The sequence below is a fragment of the Paroedura picta genome, chromosome 4, assembly GCF_049243985.1.
Source record: "Paroedura picta isolate Pp20150507F chromosome 4, Ppicta_v3.0, whole genome shotgun sequence".
NCBI classification, from domain to species: domain Eukaryota; kingdom Metazoa; phylum Chordata; class Lepidosauria; order Squamata; family Gekkonidae; genus Paroedura; species Paroedura picta.
In genome coordinates, this window is record NC_135372.1 from 97,916,091 (window position 1) to 97,933,713 (window position 17,623).

General features: G+C 41.0%; 1 protein-coding gene across 3 annotated transcripts in view; it reads right to left on the minus strand.

Annotated features, from left to right (window-relative positions):
- Positions 1 to 3,241: 3,241 nt before the first annotated feature.
- Positions 3,242 to 17,623, minus strand: part of TFEB (transcription factor EB) — an 87,832-nt gene continuing 73,450 nt past the window's right edge. For all 3 annotated transcript variants that reach the window (XM_077334549.1, XM_077334550.1, XM_077334551.1), the window contains exons 8-9: positions 14,557 to 14,704; positions 3,242 to 12,449 (exon numbers count right to left, since the gene is read on the minus strand). In XM_077334549.1, the coding sequence (XP_077190664.1) occupies positions 12,000 to 12,449; positions 14,557 to 14,704 (598 nt within the window). In that variant the 3' untranslated portion in view covers positions 3,242 to 11,999. The remainder of the gene's footprint in view (positions 12,450 to 14,556; positions 14,705 to 17,623) is intronic.

Genomic DNA, 17,623 nt, shown 5'->3' on the forward strand with positions numbered 1-17,623 from the left:
TTTACAGACTTTGATTCAGTTGTCAATCCCATGACTGAAGCTCTATTTAAAATGCAAAAACAAGGAGGGTTGCGATGTAACTGGCATAACCTTGGATAATCTTGGATAATCTATGCACTCCATTCTGATCTCATATATGAGATCATCAGAGGATGTTCATGTCCACTGTTAAGAATAACATGAGTCCCATCTAAAACATTCCCAGTGTTTTTGCAGACAGGGTGGAAACAGTTTTGCCCTCTCCCCTTCCAGGGTTTATGCCCTTAATGTGAAGGTGTTTGATTCCTTTCTTTTGCCTGCATTACTCAAAATGCAGAATTACAAAAGGTCCCAAAGTAGATTGACTAGATAAAATTAACTGATTTCAAGACCCAACTCTCCTCCGCCCCCAAATCCTCACACCAGTAGTTCTAAGTGTCTAGACACATCCAAAAGGCTGTTCTGGGACTCCTACATAGAAGCTGGGGCAAACATACATCACCTGTCAAGAGGCCCAAAATCTAGGGAGAAAAGCAAATTCTTCAAACTATGTCAGCCTATGAACCATCGCCCTTCCCACTTATACAAGTGTATACCTAAAGAAACATGTCAAATGGGTATTTTGTTCTAACCTTTGCTATTGCTGCATGTCCCCAAGAAAAGAGGTGCAGGGCCACGGGATGATATTTTTCTTAATTTTACCTCACCTCTCTTGCCCAACTTGGGTTCCAAACCTCACTCTGCCATATAAGCCTACTGGGTGACCTAGGACCTGTCGCTTTCTCTCAGCCTGATTTACCATACAGCGTTGTTGTGAAGATAAGATGTTGTTTTCAGGCACTTTGGATCCACATTGAGACAAAAGTGAGTATAAATATCTTAACGAATTAATGAAGCAAATACACTAAGGCGATCCTGGTACAGGAATGCACCACTGTCTACCAATTGTTTCCTGAACAGAGTCACTAATCTAAATTGGATCTGATTCCTACTGTGGATGCTGCTTGTCTCTGCTGCATTGCTTTCACAGGGTTAAACATCCAATTGCATGTTCTGCATCTTCCATTAAAGGCAGTCCAGCATGGATAATTAGTGTCCACACTTGAATGTGCATCAGATATAGCCCAGTCATGGGGCATACTTTTTTGCAGTCTTGTCTGATGTGCAAGAAATGCCATCTAGAGTTTGGTGTGTTCCCTAGATTGATGTAAGCCATCACTGAACACAACTCCAGAAACCACCCACAAGCCAATGCTCACTGCTATACCAGGTATTGAAAGTTTTGGGCTGTTGATGCCCTACAGGGATGCCAAAATCACATGCATTCATTAGGATTTTGACTTGTACATGTGAATTATTAATAACCACCCTTAATCAATTTATGCCCAACAAGTGTAAATCATTTTAACCCACTGTTTTGATAGTCTGTAGAATGGCTAGTGATAGTTGCAATGGTTTCATAAACTATAAAGATGGAAGAAATTATATTCCAACAAAGAAACATAAAGTTGACTCCTTTGGGAATAGAAAGTAAGCTGCAGTTCTGAACTAGATGGGAGCTATAAAGCTGCAGGACTGCCATGCCAACAGCACCACCTTGTGCTCTTAATTCTCAAACACAATTGGCTTAAAATGCATAAATCATTATAGTGTTACACTATCTCTACTTCCTGGAGAGATGAGAAATTCTAGGGGCCATGCCGGTTCTCTTTGGAGGAGACAGCCCTGGAGACTTTTTAAATGTAAAAGCAGAGCACAGGTGGCATTCACTACAACACACCAGACTCCCACTGAGAGATCCTGCCCCTGCCTCCTCAAATGCTTCAGTCAACATGTCAGTGCATATCTGTGTTCTTCTGTATCTGTTCCAGCATCTAAATTGCTGCTTCTTCAAACAAACATGCACACTGGGCCACACCTTGATGGGTGCTTGGACAGAAACATTTCTTAACAATTAAGACCGAAGCCTACTGGAAGGAAACCAAACATCTTTCAACTTTTTAATAATGACTAATTGTATTCTCCATACCAACATGTTTTAAAATCATAATGTTTTATTATCTCTAATTTTTATATTCTAGACTGTGACTGTACAAGTAAATGAATGAATAACAATTAAGACCCATTAATTACCTACAGTAATTAAGATACATTCTTCTGCATTGTGCATCACACAAACTGAATCCATGCTTATGCTGAGGCAAGCTTTCTGGAGGCAAACCTTTTGGCATGAATTCTCCCCCTCATCCCAACCCGTCGCTCTTAACCTTCTACCTTAATGTCCTGCAGATCACAGGAATCCATGGTTGGCATGAAGTTAAGGAGTACAACTAAATGAACCAAGTACAAAGGGAAATCCTAGGAAGGGGTGAGGAGGAAGGAAAGAAATTCTATCTCCCATTGGCAAAGCCTGGGAGGGAGGAGGGAGGGAATGAAACATCTTCTCGGTGGCAGAAAACTTATGAAAGATTTCACAACCCCAATTGCTGATTGGAGGGTCATGACAAATGACTGACAGGTCCATACCTCTTTGTGCTTTCTGACAGGTGAGAGAAGGGAGGGGCAGTGGTCAAGAGGGCCTGAGCGGAGCGACCAATCAAGATTTTCAAGCCAGTGTGGCAGGCAAAATTCCTTTCCCAACAAGGAAAACTAGCCAGGAGCAACATTACACCAAAGGCAGGGTGCTACCTTTGTCACAAAATGGGGCATGCCAAGTGAGACTGAAAGAAAACTTCTACAAATGAGGAATGGGACAGTCTTCTGAAAATCAGGAGTTTAAGGATTTGCAGGCCTCATAGTACCAGAGCCAGTTTAAGGATTTGCGGGGCCCTAGCAGAGTACAATTGTGGCAGGAGCAGCCAGACTGTGGGCAGATGGACCCCCAACAGAGGAAAGAGGTGTCACTCTGAGTGCTCTTAAAGAAGGCAAAGGTGGAAGGAGAGAGGGTATGGCCCTGACCCATGGGTAAGGAAGGCACCTTTGTTGGGCCCCTGGAAGCACATGCTATAGGTACTACGTGGATAAACCAGCCCTGCTGAGTGCACAGTGTGTTTGGGAGACTACCTGATGCCAGATGGCCAAAGACTATAATTTAGCCATAGACAAGAAGGAAGACAAGTTACTGCATGATTTGAGTGGGCCATGGCTCAGACTATGCTAAGCCACATTATGACAGACTATGTAGACAACATTAAACCCTCTAGCATAGAGTCTGATATTGGGTCCTTGACAGTTGCCCATTCCCCAAATAAATACCACTAAATTGTAAATAAATAAATTTTAATGATTTTTTTCTCTGTTCCAGTCCATTATTTCATACATTTTTCTTTATAAAACAGTAGTAACATTTCAGAATCAGCGCATGGTGCATTTATATATATATATATATATTAAAAACATTCTTTTAAAAATTTGTGACTAATTCTCACAATAGGGTCAGCCCCTCACTTCTCAAACTGGAAGAGACTTTGGTAAAGTGATACCTTCCAGTTGGGAGTTAGATATAATATATACTGCATCAGTCAAGATTTAAATCCTGTTGTGCATACAATATACACAACACCATATCGTCAACAAAACATGCTGTGCTATAGCATAAGATAGCATGGATGGGGTGAGTAGGACATAAGAGCTTATGACCTTTGCCTCAAAACTTCTGAGAAGTATGAGCACTAATTTAAAGTATTCTGCATGAGACAAAGAATCCCACTATTGAATAGACAAGAGCTTTAAGTGCAGGGCTATATGAAGATTGGGTTCCTTTAAGTTGCTCAAAAGTAGAAATGGAGGCATCAAACCTTTTGCTAGATGCTTTCAAAAAGAAAAAATGGCTTTTATTTCCTAATAATTCCATATTCATATGCCTTTTAATGTCTGTTGGCTCTAAGCATATGGGGTTGAAGGGAACATGTGATGGCACACAGACTGGACATTAATACCCCAAAGCGATTTTAATTTTTTTTTTTTTGCAAATTCCACCATTTTCTGTTCAGAAATGCAAGGAATATAAAAATATATCACAGTTTTAAATTCTGAGAGAGGCCAAAACACAAGTGGCTTTTTGAACAAATATATTCACATCCTATACCATATCTGGTAAACAGTTATGCACTGTTTTAACATGTAATACAGTGGACTGAGAAAGAGCCTTACAATAAGCAATCCCCTTCCACCCTCATAAAAAGTTTGGAAGATACCTGAACCACTAAGTAGAACTGATCTGCCTTCCAGTGTATTCCACCTACCAACTGAAAGTCTTCCTAAATATACATTTTCCTCTAAGTAGACATCCTTATTTTAGGAGCTGTTTTATAATGTCACCAAAAAGCTACAGTCACCTGAGTCTTTCCTTTCTGTCCAGCAGGGTCTCTTAAATTGCCTGGATTTTGACATCATTATAGGGCCAAATGTGTGAGGCCCAACAGATGCACACTGACAATCAAGCAGCACTAACCATGCACTACACATATTGCTGCTGATAATGAACCTGGCATAACTACAGACAACAGTTAACAATCCTCTCTGACTCAAGAGATAGTACATAGTACCTCAAAAACAGAAAGTAGAAACCAGTCTACATCTTATTTGCTGGAAGTCTTCTGAGTGAATTGTGCACTGGACATTTGAAGCTCATTCAACTCAGTTTTAAAAAATCAATCTGTACCTAACACAATGTCCACTCTGATGCCACTTGCTTTTTTTTTTTAATCTGCACTGTGCAGGATTGATCACGGAGTCACTCCACTTATTCTCTGGCATATCCAAGAGTGGATATTCCCTGCTTAATTGGAGAAATGCACACCCAGTGCACACTCTTCTGGAAGCAAACATACTCTTTCAGATTTTTTCCTCCCCTAACCCCATTCACACCTCCAGCACCAACATTGTGCAGAGGTCTCTGCTGATTGGCTCCTGTGTGGGGAAAGAATTAAGTCCATTGGCTAGGCTTGAACCCAAAAGCTGTGATCTCCAGACAAGCACCTTTATTTATTTTATTTATTAGATTTTTATTCCATCCTTCCATTGTGGGTTCAACCACACTGTAGCTTAAAGCCCAATGTTATTGGGGGGGATTTTCTTTTTAAAGAAAGAAATGCAATCGCTCCCTTGTTCTGTTTTCTTTTAAAAGGAATCCAAGTGTAAGGTGTCCCCTTCACTTAAAAATAATTGCCAGGATGGGAGAGAAACAGCAGGGGAAAAGAACAGAAAGTGGGCAGCCCTGGTGAGCACCCCCCCTCCCCCCGCTGTGTGAAGCACATGTTGACAGGGAGAAGGGATGAGAAAGTAGTTAGAGGCAAGGATGGCTCATCTTTATTTCTTCTGACATTAATGCTTATCACGTTACTTAAGGGAGCTTATAAATTAGAAAAATGTTTTTACAGCAGAGAAGCTAAGATACAATGAAGGCAGTACTAAAATGGAAAGCCTAGAAGTAAAAGCAGCTAATCCTGCTGGAAACCAATAAGCAGAGACCAATCAACAGCACAAACAAAAAAGGAAGAAAAAATCTCGGCAATCAGGTTTTTCTTATTAGTATGCAGTTAAACTGCTATTTGAAGAAGAAAATCTGAGAAAGATGATAGGATGTGAACAGGTTGCAGAGTAAAGGGATACGGTTTCACTTCAGTAAGAATTTAAATTAAGCTGTGAATGCAAAAAGTATCCTTGTCACTTGCACAAATGCTTTGTCAGTATTATTAAGAAGGATATAAATCTTCTGGCACAGAACTCTGGTAAGTAGCAGTTCAACACTTTGAAAGTCTGGCTTGCAGGAACTCAGTCAATACATTATATGATTTCCTCTCACAAAGTCTTTCTGAGTTAAGTCTACAGGGGACATATTCCCCCTCCCTTTCTGCCAATTTTGCAATAGGCACTACAGTATGATATCTATCAGACAGGATTCTGCTTGGTGGCTTCCCTATAACACTTGGAAATGTAAGTACTGAAGCAAAGCAAGCTCCATTCCAGTGGTACTAGGGTACTACTTTATTCTAGAGGTGACAACTCTAGGCTGAGAAAATCCTTAAAATCTGGAGAAGCCTGGGAAGAGCAGGATTTGGGGAGTAGAGAAACATCAATGGGGTACAATGCCATAGAGTTCATCCAAAGCAGCCATTTACCCCTGGACAACCAATCTCTGTAGTCTGGAGATCAGCTGTGATGGATGTCGGCAACCCTGTTCTATCCTACTGAAAGCAGACAGCCTCGGCGAAGGGGAATAACTCTGTTAATATAGCAGTGCTACATACATGCTCTGTTACTACAGAATGGGTACGTGCAACCTTCAAAGGAAAAGTGATAAAAAAACAGGAGGAAAATTAAACAGATTAGCCAAGTATTTGCATTTTTGAAAGCAGGATGAATAGGATCGTGCAGTTGTAGAAATGTCACAGGCAACATCCATCTGGCATCCACAGTACTAGAGCAATCGTGACCACTCATTTATGACTACGGTGGGCCAAAGATCTGTTGAATAATTTTTCTTAATGTGCCTAATTCTAAGTATGTTTAAACCACTCAGTTGATTAAGGTTCCAGATGTTCACATGAATGCAAATTTCACAGAAGACAATACAGCATCATTGGGCTAATCATATTAAATCTTGTGATTTGAAATCGCGTAGAATTGAAAAGGGAAATCAAATGTATTGTTGTGCCACAAAAATGTGATTGGATGAGATTACAAGAGGTATCTTGGCATAAAAGAGTTGAAATACATTCAGCATATAAATGAGGACAATTTGATGAAAGATGTTTTGACTCTCAAAAGCTTAAACCCCTAAAATAATGTTGGTCTCTATGGTGCTACTAGACTCCATTCTAGCAACAACTCTTGTACCCTCTGAAATTATTCAGAATACAGGCATTTCAGTAATCCAAAAATGCAGTAGCACTGAAAATACTGAAAGCCCCTATGAATGAACTTGCTGCAGACCTGACTGCACATGGCTTTACTCAAATCCAAAATGGTGACATACATATGCTCTCACCTGAATTTTGCCATTGATGAAATTCCCCTACAACCTTGGACAAAACCTTCTCCTGTACAGCACACCAATTGTTTGGGTGACTGCTGCAAATAATATGGTTGCATGTCTTAAAAGGCAATTAATACTCCCTCCAGCACAGTAAAAAACAACTGCAAACTTTTTTTTTTGTTATTTGCTTTGCCAATATAGCCACATCACTGCAGTATTCATAGTGCTACACTTTAAACAAAGCTTTCTCAACAGGGTTTTTGTGAAACCTGGGGACTGTCAATGGCCCCAGAAGAAGGATTTCACCAATTGGGAGGAAATTAATTTTTATATGATTTTTAATTACAATTTTGGGTGATATGACAATATATGGCTATGACCTGCTCCCTCTCCCAAAATGGCCAATGATGGACCTGGAGGGGGAAGACCTTGGTAATAAAAATCCTTGCTTACTGAGGCTCACTGCATGTGGCAGCAGCTGGTGTCTGGAAAGGTAAGTACTCTCATTTTAATTTAACTGCATGCGGGGGGGGGGGGTGACAGGGGCAATGGAGCAGCGGATGCTTGCTTCAGCCCTGTTCCTAGCCCACAGTATGCCACTGGACAGTTTCTGGCATTGGACACTGGGGGAGGGTGACAGAGCATGATGTCACATCCAGGGGGAATGTGATGTCATTTCTGGTGTCTGCTGACCTGACTTCTGGGGTTTCCCAAAACCTGAAGAATGTTTCAGGGGTTTCTCAATGGTAAAAGTTTGAGGAAGGCTGCTTAAATAAACAAGCAAACAAAAAGTAATTATGACTTTGTGAACTTTTTAAAAAGGTCCTTAGAAGCCATATCCTTCCCCTCTTTAGCCTCCCCTCCTTCAACAAAGGCTGTCTTTTCCTTGTTTTTACTTCATGTGTGGTGGGGGACAGGACTGCACTATGCCAAATGAGTAAAGGACTTGTTATGTTATAGATATATATATTATAAGTTGAGATTGATAAACTTCATTGATAAATGAAGTTGAGATTGATTGTGACCAATGAAGCTACAAGTCATAGTCTCAGAGGAGACTGAAGGCACTGTTTTGTCTCAAAGGAATAAGTTATTTCATTGCTCTCTAGTAAATTAATCTGGTTCTGGAATCAAATTCTCTACAAACAAGAACAGGTTCAGAGGGGGAGGAGCTCTCACCTGAGAAGTAAAAATCAGCACCCTTCTGGAGTTCTTTTGTTGTTTAAATCCTTGGATAAGCATCTTGAGAAGATTAGGATCAAAGGATAAATTCCTCCCCCTTTCTCCACAGATCCAAGTTCAGAGATGTATTGTAGGTAGCATTAACAAGGCTTAAGGCGTACATGCTGCAAGTTAGTTAAAAAGCACTAAAAAGACTAACAAGTTTATAATGACCAAATTACACTTTCCCAAACACAAAAATCACTAACTGATATCCCGTGCCAACCAGATCTCTATATTTATTTTGCCACTTAAAAACAGATGATGTACGGTATCTTAAAACAGATGATATATCATGGAGTGATTAACTAGAAAATTTAGAATCAAGATATTTCAATGGGAATTAGCCAAGAAGACAACTTAGTATAAACCAGGGTCTAACCGGCATTTTCCAGGCCTAATGACACCAAATGAAATAACAGAAGAACAAATTTCGAGTCCAGTGGGACCTTTACGACCAACAAAGTTTTATTCAAGGTGCCTTTCGTGTGCATGCATACCTAAGAAAGATTTCTTGCTAACCTACATTCTTAACAATCCCTCAGAAAGGCCAAATATCCTCTATTTTAATTCATCTCTTAATTAGAATAATTGATTTGAACAAGTAGATTGTAATGTAACTGTGACTAGTCTAATGCAGTGTAGTTTAGAATAGTATATGTATGCTGTTCTCTGGTCTGCAAACAGAGACAGACAAATACTCCCAAGAAGATGCCCCAAGATGCTTCCATGCTGTCAGCTAATTGATTATCTACCCACCCATTATTCTCTTAATGTAGACATATTTATTGAACCCAAGATGTTTCCCAGTCAATTCAATCTCAAGTGAATACCAACAAATCCAAATTGCTGTTTTTTTCCTATTTATCTCTGGAATCTGTTAACCATTTTCATTAAGCTGTATATTAATTTATTCTCATGCTTTTCCTATAAGTATGAACTGATTACTTCCATTTCATCATATTGGATCTAAGGAAATGTGCATGCACACGAAAGCTCATAACCTGAATAAAACCTTGTTGGTCGTAAAGGTCCCACTGGACTCTAAATTTGTTCTGCTGCTTCAGACCAACAAGGCTACCCGTTTGCAATAACAGAAGTCAAACTATGGTCTACTCTGTTGTCACTGAAAATGAAACAGAAACATCATCTCCAAAAACAGTCCCTTGATTGCTTACATTCAGGCACTGAAGTCATTGCTCTTGTCAAAAAACATGAGGCCAAGCTCCTGGCAATGTACGTATGAAGCAACTGACAGCATGTCTAAGTATTTCCGCTGTTACCAGAGGCACACGATACACAAAATACAAAAGCTGCATGATCGGTAGGAGGCACCTTAGCATCTTTGGAATTTCCTGAGCTAGCAAACAGACTGCAGAACCATAGAGAAGAAAAGCCCACCAGTGGTTTTTAGTTTACCATTCCTAAGATCACCTGGAAGCATTCTTGAGTCCCTGAGAAAGGAAAGGACTGAGAAAGGAAAGGACTGATCACTGTCATAAATCCAGACACTGTCAAACCCCCCAAGACTAAGCTCCAGCCTGCATGTCTGCCATCTACTAATCTATTATTAAGGAGACACTGGGTGCCAGACAAAGTTCCCAAAGGAAGCCAACCAACATGCTTTCTGAACTGATAGAAGTTACTCCTTTCAAGCAGTGCTAAAAGGGGGGGGGGCTACTACATGGTCTCTTATGTTCATTTGTATTGTGCAAGAGTTGTATTGTGCAAGATACAAAAGGGAAGAAGAGTTGCATATACTTGGTCTTCCCCATGGCCAAATGTAAGTACACATGCAAATCACTAATTTATGATAACCACTAAAAAGTACAATAAAGTGGCTGCCTTTCCTTTGTGTTTCAATTAGAAATACGAGATGCAATGAATGTCTGTTCATGGAGCATCACACAGCCACCCACCCCCAACACAAATCTTTAACATAAACGGATGAATGAATCTGCACTTAGAGTTGAGCTAGTTCATAACAGACCACTGCTAAATTTGCACTGGCTTACTGAACAAGGTTAAATAAATGGATGCAAAAACAGAAATCTGGAATACCCATCTAAAAATCCCTGTACTACCATGAAGCTCACTAATCAATTAACAGCTCCCTCCTTCATTTGCTTGGATCAAGTCACAGCCTCTCAGCCTAAGCTGTTGAGTGGGTAAAATAGGCAGAAAGAACACATACACTGACCTGACCTACTTGGAAAAATAAAAAGAGTTGGTTCTTATATGCTGTTTTTCTCTACCAGCAGGAGTCTCAAAGCGGCTTACATTCGCCTTCCCTTTCCTCTCCCCACAACAGACATCCTGTGAGGAAGGTGAGGCTGAGAGAGCCATGATATTACTGCTCGGTCAGAACAGCCTTATCAGGGCTGTGGAGAGCCCAAGGTCACCCAACTGGCTGCATGTGGGGGAGCGTGGAATCAAACTCGTATCACCAGATTAGAAGTTGGCACTCCTAACCCCTACACCAAGCTGTGGGATAATATGTTTCCCCCAGCTTGGTGTAGGAGTTTCTCTCAGGGACAAGGGAAGATTTGGGCAAGAATGGAATTTTGCAAGCTTCTAAATATTAAGCAGCATTGGTCTAACACCCAATTCAAAGAGGACAATGCAAGGATCAAGTAGGAAGAAGGTTCCATGTTACATAGATGGACTGTGGCTTCAGTGCTTTATATTGAAACCTTATGTAGACAAAAAACACAATCCTAGTTGAAGGAGAAATATTCAAAGACAGAGGTATTTCAAAAAATGTTACAGCCACTGATCTTCATTTAAATTTTTTTAAAGCCGTTTGACCATTCTTGCTGGGCAAATTGCTCCAGCCAAAAAAAGAAAAGAAAACATCCCTTCAAAAAAACTTTAGGTTTACACTAACTTCTCCCTCACACACATGTCAGTACCATGGATTGTAAGCAAACAGACTAAGCAAAAGAGAGGTCAAATCCAAAAATTAAACCTCAAAAGCCTGAGCTCTGACCAGGAGTCTGAAACGTGCTTTAATGGAGTGTACATTTTGAAAGCCTGCAAATAATTTAATTATGAATGCTGCATCCCAGTTGGCCACCTGACTTTGGAAAGATTCTGTGAGAATTCTAATACTTTCACTCCATCATACCACAGGACTGATACAAAGCAAGCTATCACACACTGTTAGGCAATAGCACCACATTCCCCCTCTTACAGAGTGTACTGGATTTCTCTGCCCTGTTGAGGAAAGGAGCCCCAATTCAGGAGCATAAGCAAGCTTATAGGCTGGAGACAGCATCTGGAGAGGAAGGAGAGCAGGGGACCCAGACATCCTTCAGGGACATGTTGGTTTGTGAGAATACATTAGCATCAAGTCTCAGTTAAAGATGCTTTTCAAAGAGGATAAACTTTTGTCTGACCATCATCAATACCAAGATTACACTGTTGCCAAAACACTCAAGGAGGTTTTGCAGGATACGTGGCATGAAGGCACCTGTGATGTAGCTGCAGGAATCAGAGGCTGAAACAGGATTGCAAGACCATAATTGTCCAGTGGCCATGGCAAGTGAGGCAGGACTGCTCAGTTTTTGGCAAGCTGGGGCAGTGGGGAAACTTGGGAGGGTTAATATTCCCACAGCTGGCATGGATCCTTGTGCTGACACCACCTCCCCCCCACACACACACACACCACTTCCCGGCACAAACAGCCGCCTGCTCAGGATGCATTTCTGGTTCGTCCTGCAAACCCTTGGCGAGGTCTGCAGGGATAAGGCAGAGAGAAAGAGATGAATCTTCACAACAGTATCTGACTCCTAGTCTTTTCTCCTTTGCACAATTCCAATCACAGCATGTCTGTGTCCTCCATGCTGAAGCTGCTTCTGCGACTGCTGGTCTTTGAAGCCTCAGGAGACACAGCAGAGAACAAAGGGTCGGATGCCACAGGCAGCATGGTATCTTCCATCAACATCAAGTCCAGCTCCTTCTTGGACAAAGATGGGAAGGAGACATTTTGGCTGGGGTCCAGCACATCATGGAATCCTCTGGAGTTCTCATCAAAGCTCAGGTTGTGAGTGAAGTCCAGCTGATGGTACGGGGACTGTGGAGGAACATAGGAAGGCTGATGCCGAGTTTCCTGATCAGGGTGCAGTGGTGGCTGCTGCTGGATCTCTGTTGTTGTCCCTTCCTCCCCGGAGGCCTCTTGCTTTACAACCTGATGAGCTAATTCAGCCACATTCATGCCAGAGGGTGAAGAGGCTGGCAGCCCATGAACTCTAGCCTGCATCTCTAGCTCCTGTAGGATAAGACACACAGACATGTATAAAAAATAGAGTTCTTATGAAAAGCCATCTGTTGCCATCTTCCACTAGTGGGTGAAGCCTTTCATTTGGCATTCCCTGAGTGATCAGTCCTTCTATGCATTATGTTTAAGTTCTAATTTGTCTTGATGGTCCTTATGAGGGCAGAAAGGCAGTACATCAATTTTGTAAATAAATAAATAAAAGTACACAACTTAGAATTGACACAAACGTCATCCCCTCCAGCAGCTTTACAGTGACCTTGCAAGTAGTCCAATAAAAGCAGGCAATATTGCAGCACATAGATAGTGACCTGCCCTTTGTGACACAAACTTGGGAAATTCCCAACTGGACAACTATAATAGGTTTTATGTGTGGCTGCTGTGAAGATTTTTGAAACATCTCATTTGGTTCTGAACATTGCTCATATCAGCAGATGTGAGCAGACAGAAGTAAATTACACCAGTGTTGAAGAACTCCATTAAATCCTGGCTTGTAAACAAGTGTCATTCAAAGTCTCATTGTTAACTTTCAAAGGCCTAAACACCCTCTAGCCTGCCATTTAAGCTGGGCCATATATCTAAAGAATTGGCTGAAGCAGCCTTCCTCTGAATCCTTCATTAAAATGACACAGGTTAAGAAGAAAGGCCAGGCCTTCTCAGTGATGGTGCAAAGGACTTCTCTCCCTACAGAAGTTCTCACCTTAATTTTCTCTGCTCAGAGAACTTTAAAATTATTAATCAGGTAGACATTTCAGAGCATGGTATGATTATGATTGGCCTGCTAAAGGCTGAATATTGAATTGCTAAAGTGATTCATCTACAGCTATCAGGAAGGGGCCATAGTTCTGTGGCATGTTGTTTGCTTTGCATGCAGGAGGTCCCATGCCCATTTCTTGGTTTCTCCTATTTAAAATGACAGGTAGTAGGTAATGTAAAAACCTTGACCTGAGACCCTGGAGAGCCACTACTAGTCAGAGTAGGCAAGACTGACCTCGGCAGATCTGTGGTCTGACCTGATATAAGACAGTCGCATGTGAATAGTTGTTGCTGGTAGTTATGTTGCTTTTACTCATTTTATTGCAATGACTTTTAAACTGAAATTCACAGCAAATGAATAAATAGTATTATCAGAATATCCTGTTTTGCCAACAGCGTTCATCAACCAGAGATAATCTGAAAATTTCCAATCTTCTGTTGCCTAGCTATCTCATGTCAAGAACAACACAGACACAACATAGGCCAGTTTTGATTTGAAATGTCAGACTTTTGTACCAAAAAGATGGCTTGCGACAACTAACACAATTATTGCTGCTGAAAACTTCAAAGGTCTTAATCCGCTACAACAAGACATGCCTGTATTGAAGCTCTGGATTGTGTCTTACAGACCATGAGCACAAAGTTACTCCTGGATATGGGAAAGATGGGGAGCTTCCTAAGCAAAACCCATGAGCAGCGAGAGGAGTTGTATGACATTGATTCCTCCACCAATAGTGCTTCTCCTGGCAAAAGAAGGAAGTAGGGCAATTCTATGCAATTCCTTCTCCTCACAGCAGCCCTTTGTGTCTTGTGGCATTTTGTCTTCCAGTCTTTCCAGACTTCCCCCATCAGCTTTTCAGGGCTATTAGAAGCTGCTGGGGGAGGAGGGAGGGAGAAAAGGTCCACAACTGCAAGCACCTTGAGCAGGGGGTTGAACTAGATGGCCTGTATGGCCCCTTACAACTCTATGATTCTATGATTCTAGGATCTTTAGACAATATTAGAGCCAAACTAGATGAGATCATGAGAGTCCTCTTGCAAACATTAGGGAACGTGAGCTATGATAGGGTATAGTGAGCCACGTGAGTAGCAAGGCAGCAAAGTATACATGTATACAGTTGCCACCACTGGTGATTTGATGAAAACCACTATACAAGGGCTATTGATCTAGTTCATGTCTTACCAGAAAGTTAGGCTATAAGACAATGCTAACAAGAAAAGGTGGATAAAGGATGGATGGATGTTTAATATGTCTTCTATGAGGAAGTAAAATGAATATAGCTTCTACTAGCATGCAAAAGAGAATGAGAATGCATGACCACAGCATTCAGATTTGAAGACCCACTTGTATGCGGAGCCAGAGCTGCTTGTTTGCCATTTCCAAGCGCCGAGAATGATTCTCAAGATCTCGTGACCTTTGCAGATCTTTCTGCATCCTTCGGATGTAATCCACAGAGGCCTTCAAGATTGTCCCTTTGTTCCAGCGTACATCCCTGAAGGAAAATAAAGGAGGTAGGCATTAGAGATTACTTCAGGCTCAAAAACCTGCTTAAGACTGTAATACTTAGAGAATGTTTGATCTCCAAAATTTCCAAGTAAATGAAGGAAGTGGCTATAAAGTGATCACAATGATTTAATACATTTATTTACATTTCCTGGGGGCCAAAGAAATCCATTAGAAAATCATGGCACACTGAAATCATGGCACACCAGCAAAGTAAATAAATAAATGAACAAATTCAAGCTTGTTTGTTTTTTAAACTGTCATGGCAGCTGAGAAAACACAAGGTTGGCACTAGAAAAGGTTGTTGTGTACCATCAACGGCAATTGAGGATTATCATGTAAGAATTGATGAAACATCAGTGTCTCCATAAAACTAACTTCATTAGAAGTGATATGCCCTTTGTTAGCTGACCTAATACTCAGCTCTGTGGTATGCCGGAAAGATATTGAGGAACAATGAATTATGGGAATGATGGCCAGAGCTGGACTGAGATTGTCACTGCTGGGGCAGGACCTGATATTTTATACCATAACACCTCTTTTCTACTGGACAGTCACAAGCTGGAGCAATAAGCTAAATGCTGATCAGATCAAGAAACTTGACAATCAGAAAGCAGAGAGAATATAAACTCTCTGTTCTCGATTAAGAGGCTTTAATAATTAAGTTACTCTGCATATTTTTATCTATTTATTTTAGCACCAGCTTTAACATCAGCTTTTTACTGTGGCCAGATGCTCAAGGCAGTGTTGTATTTACCATGCGAGTAACAATATTGAAAGCCTTTGTGCTATTCTGAATTTCATCTTGTTTCATTAGCTGCCAGATTTTTTTTTAATTAAAAAAAATTCAGTCATAATTTTAAGCAGGAGGCCCTTGCAGATACTTTGAATCTTTGAAAACATATAAAAATCTAGGAATCATCTTTGCAGTGACGGTGGTGACAGGCTTTGGCAGAGTGATGGAGCCATTACTCTGCATACAGAAAGTCTCAGATCCCATCACCGCATTCCTAATTAAACCATTCCGATTGTACATATAAGAAAGAACATTCTCTGCCTGACAACAGCCAATCAGGACAGTCAGTACTGAGCTAAATGGACTGCTGTTCTGAGTCCGTATACATATTTTCATATCTTTACAAAATTAATTTGTTTTTATATATATAACTATTTTTTAAAATACTATTGTTACAAACATTACACTTCAATACAGCCTCTGTCTTAGCTGATGCATCATAGAGAGCCAGCTTAGTGTAGTGGTTAGGAGTGCTGATTTCTAATCTGCAAGCCGGGTTTGATTCCCCGCTCCTCCTGGGTGACCTTGGGCTCACCATAGCACTGAGAGATGTTCTGACCAAGCAGTAATATCAAGGCCCCCTCAGGCTCACCTCACTCACAGGGTGTCTGTTGTGGGGAGAGGAAAGGGAAGGCGACTGTAAGCCACTTTGAGACTCCTTTGGGTAGAGAAAAGCGGCATATAAGAACCAACTCTTTTTTATTTGGCAAAGATCGTGACAGTTAGGATTCACTTATTTATGCCTCCAGTTCACAGAGATGCTTTGAACAGTGCTTTTTAGGTAGCCATATAAGACTATATAAAACAAATAGCTAAGGAGAAAAGGGAAGTGAAAGGCAAGAGAGAAAGAGAAAGATACACCCAACTGAATGCAGAATTCCAGAGAAAAGCTAGAAGAGATAAGAATGCCTTCTTAAATGAACAGTGCAAACAAATAGAACAATAGAATGGGGAGACCCAGAGATCTTTTCAAGAAAATTGGAGATATGAAGCGAACATTTCATGCAAAGATGGGTATGATAAGGGACCAAAATGGTAGGGACCTCACAGAAGCAGGTGGAAAAATTATACAGAAGAACTAGGCAAGAGCAAGCTTAACATCCCTGATAACCACAATGGGGTAGTTACTGACCTGGAACCAGACATCCTGGAATGTGAAGTCAAATGGGCCTTAGGAAGTCTGAGCAACAATAAAGCTAGTGGTGGTGACAGCATTCCAGTTGAACTATTCAAAATCTTAAAAGACGATGCAGTAAAAGTGCTACACTCAATATGCCAGCAAATATGGAAAACTCAGCAATGGCCACAGGATTGGAAAAGGTCAGTTTACATTCCAATTCCAAAGAAGGGCAATGCCAAAGAATGTTCAAATTACCACACCATTGCACTCATTTCTCATGCTAGCAAAGTTATGCTTAAAATCCTACAAGCTAGGCTCCAGCAATATGTGGACCGAGAACTTCCAGAAGTACAGGCTGGATTTCGAAGAGGCAGAGGAACTAGAAATCAAATTGCCAACATACGCTGGATCATGGAGAAAGCTAGGGAGTTCCAGAAGAACATCTACTTCTGCTTCACTGACTTTGATTGTGTGGAGCACAACAAATTGTGGCAAGTTCTTAAAGAGATGGGAATACCAGAGCATCTTATTTGTCTCTTGAGAAACTTATATGCAGGTCAAGAAGCAACAGTGAGAACTGAACATGGAATCACTGATGGTTCAAAATTGAGAAAGGAGTCCGGCAAGGATGTATACTGTCGCCTTGCCTATTTAACTTGTATGTGGAGCACATCGTGAGAAAGGCGGGATTAGAGGAGCCACAAATTGGGATCAAGATTGCAGGGAGAAATATCAACAACCTCAGATATGCAGATGATACCACTCTAATGGCAGAAAATGAAGAGGAACTAAAGAGCCTGTTGATGCGGGTGAAGGAGGAGAGTGCAAAAGTTGGCTTGAAACTAAACACCAAGAAAACAAAGATCATGGCATCCGGCCCTCTCAATTCCTGGCAAATAGATGGGGAAGAAATGGAGATCGTGACAGATTTTATTTTCCTGGGCTCCAAGATCACTGCAGATGGGAACTGCAGCAAAGAAATTAAAAGACGC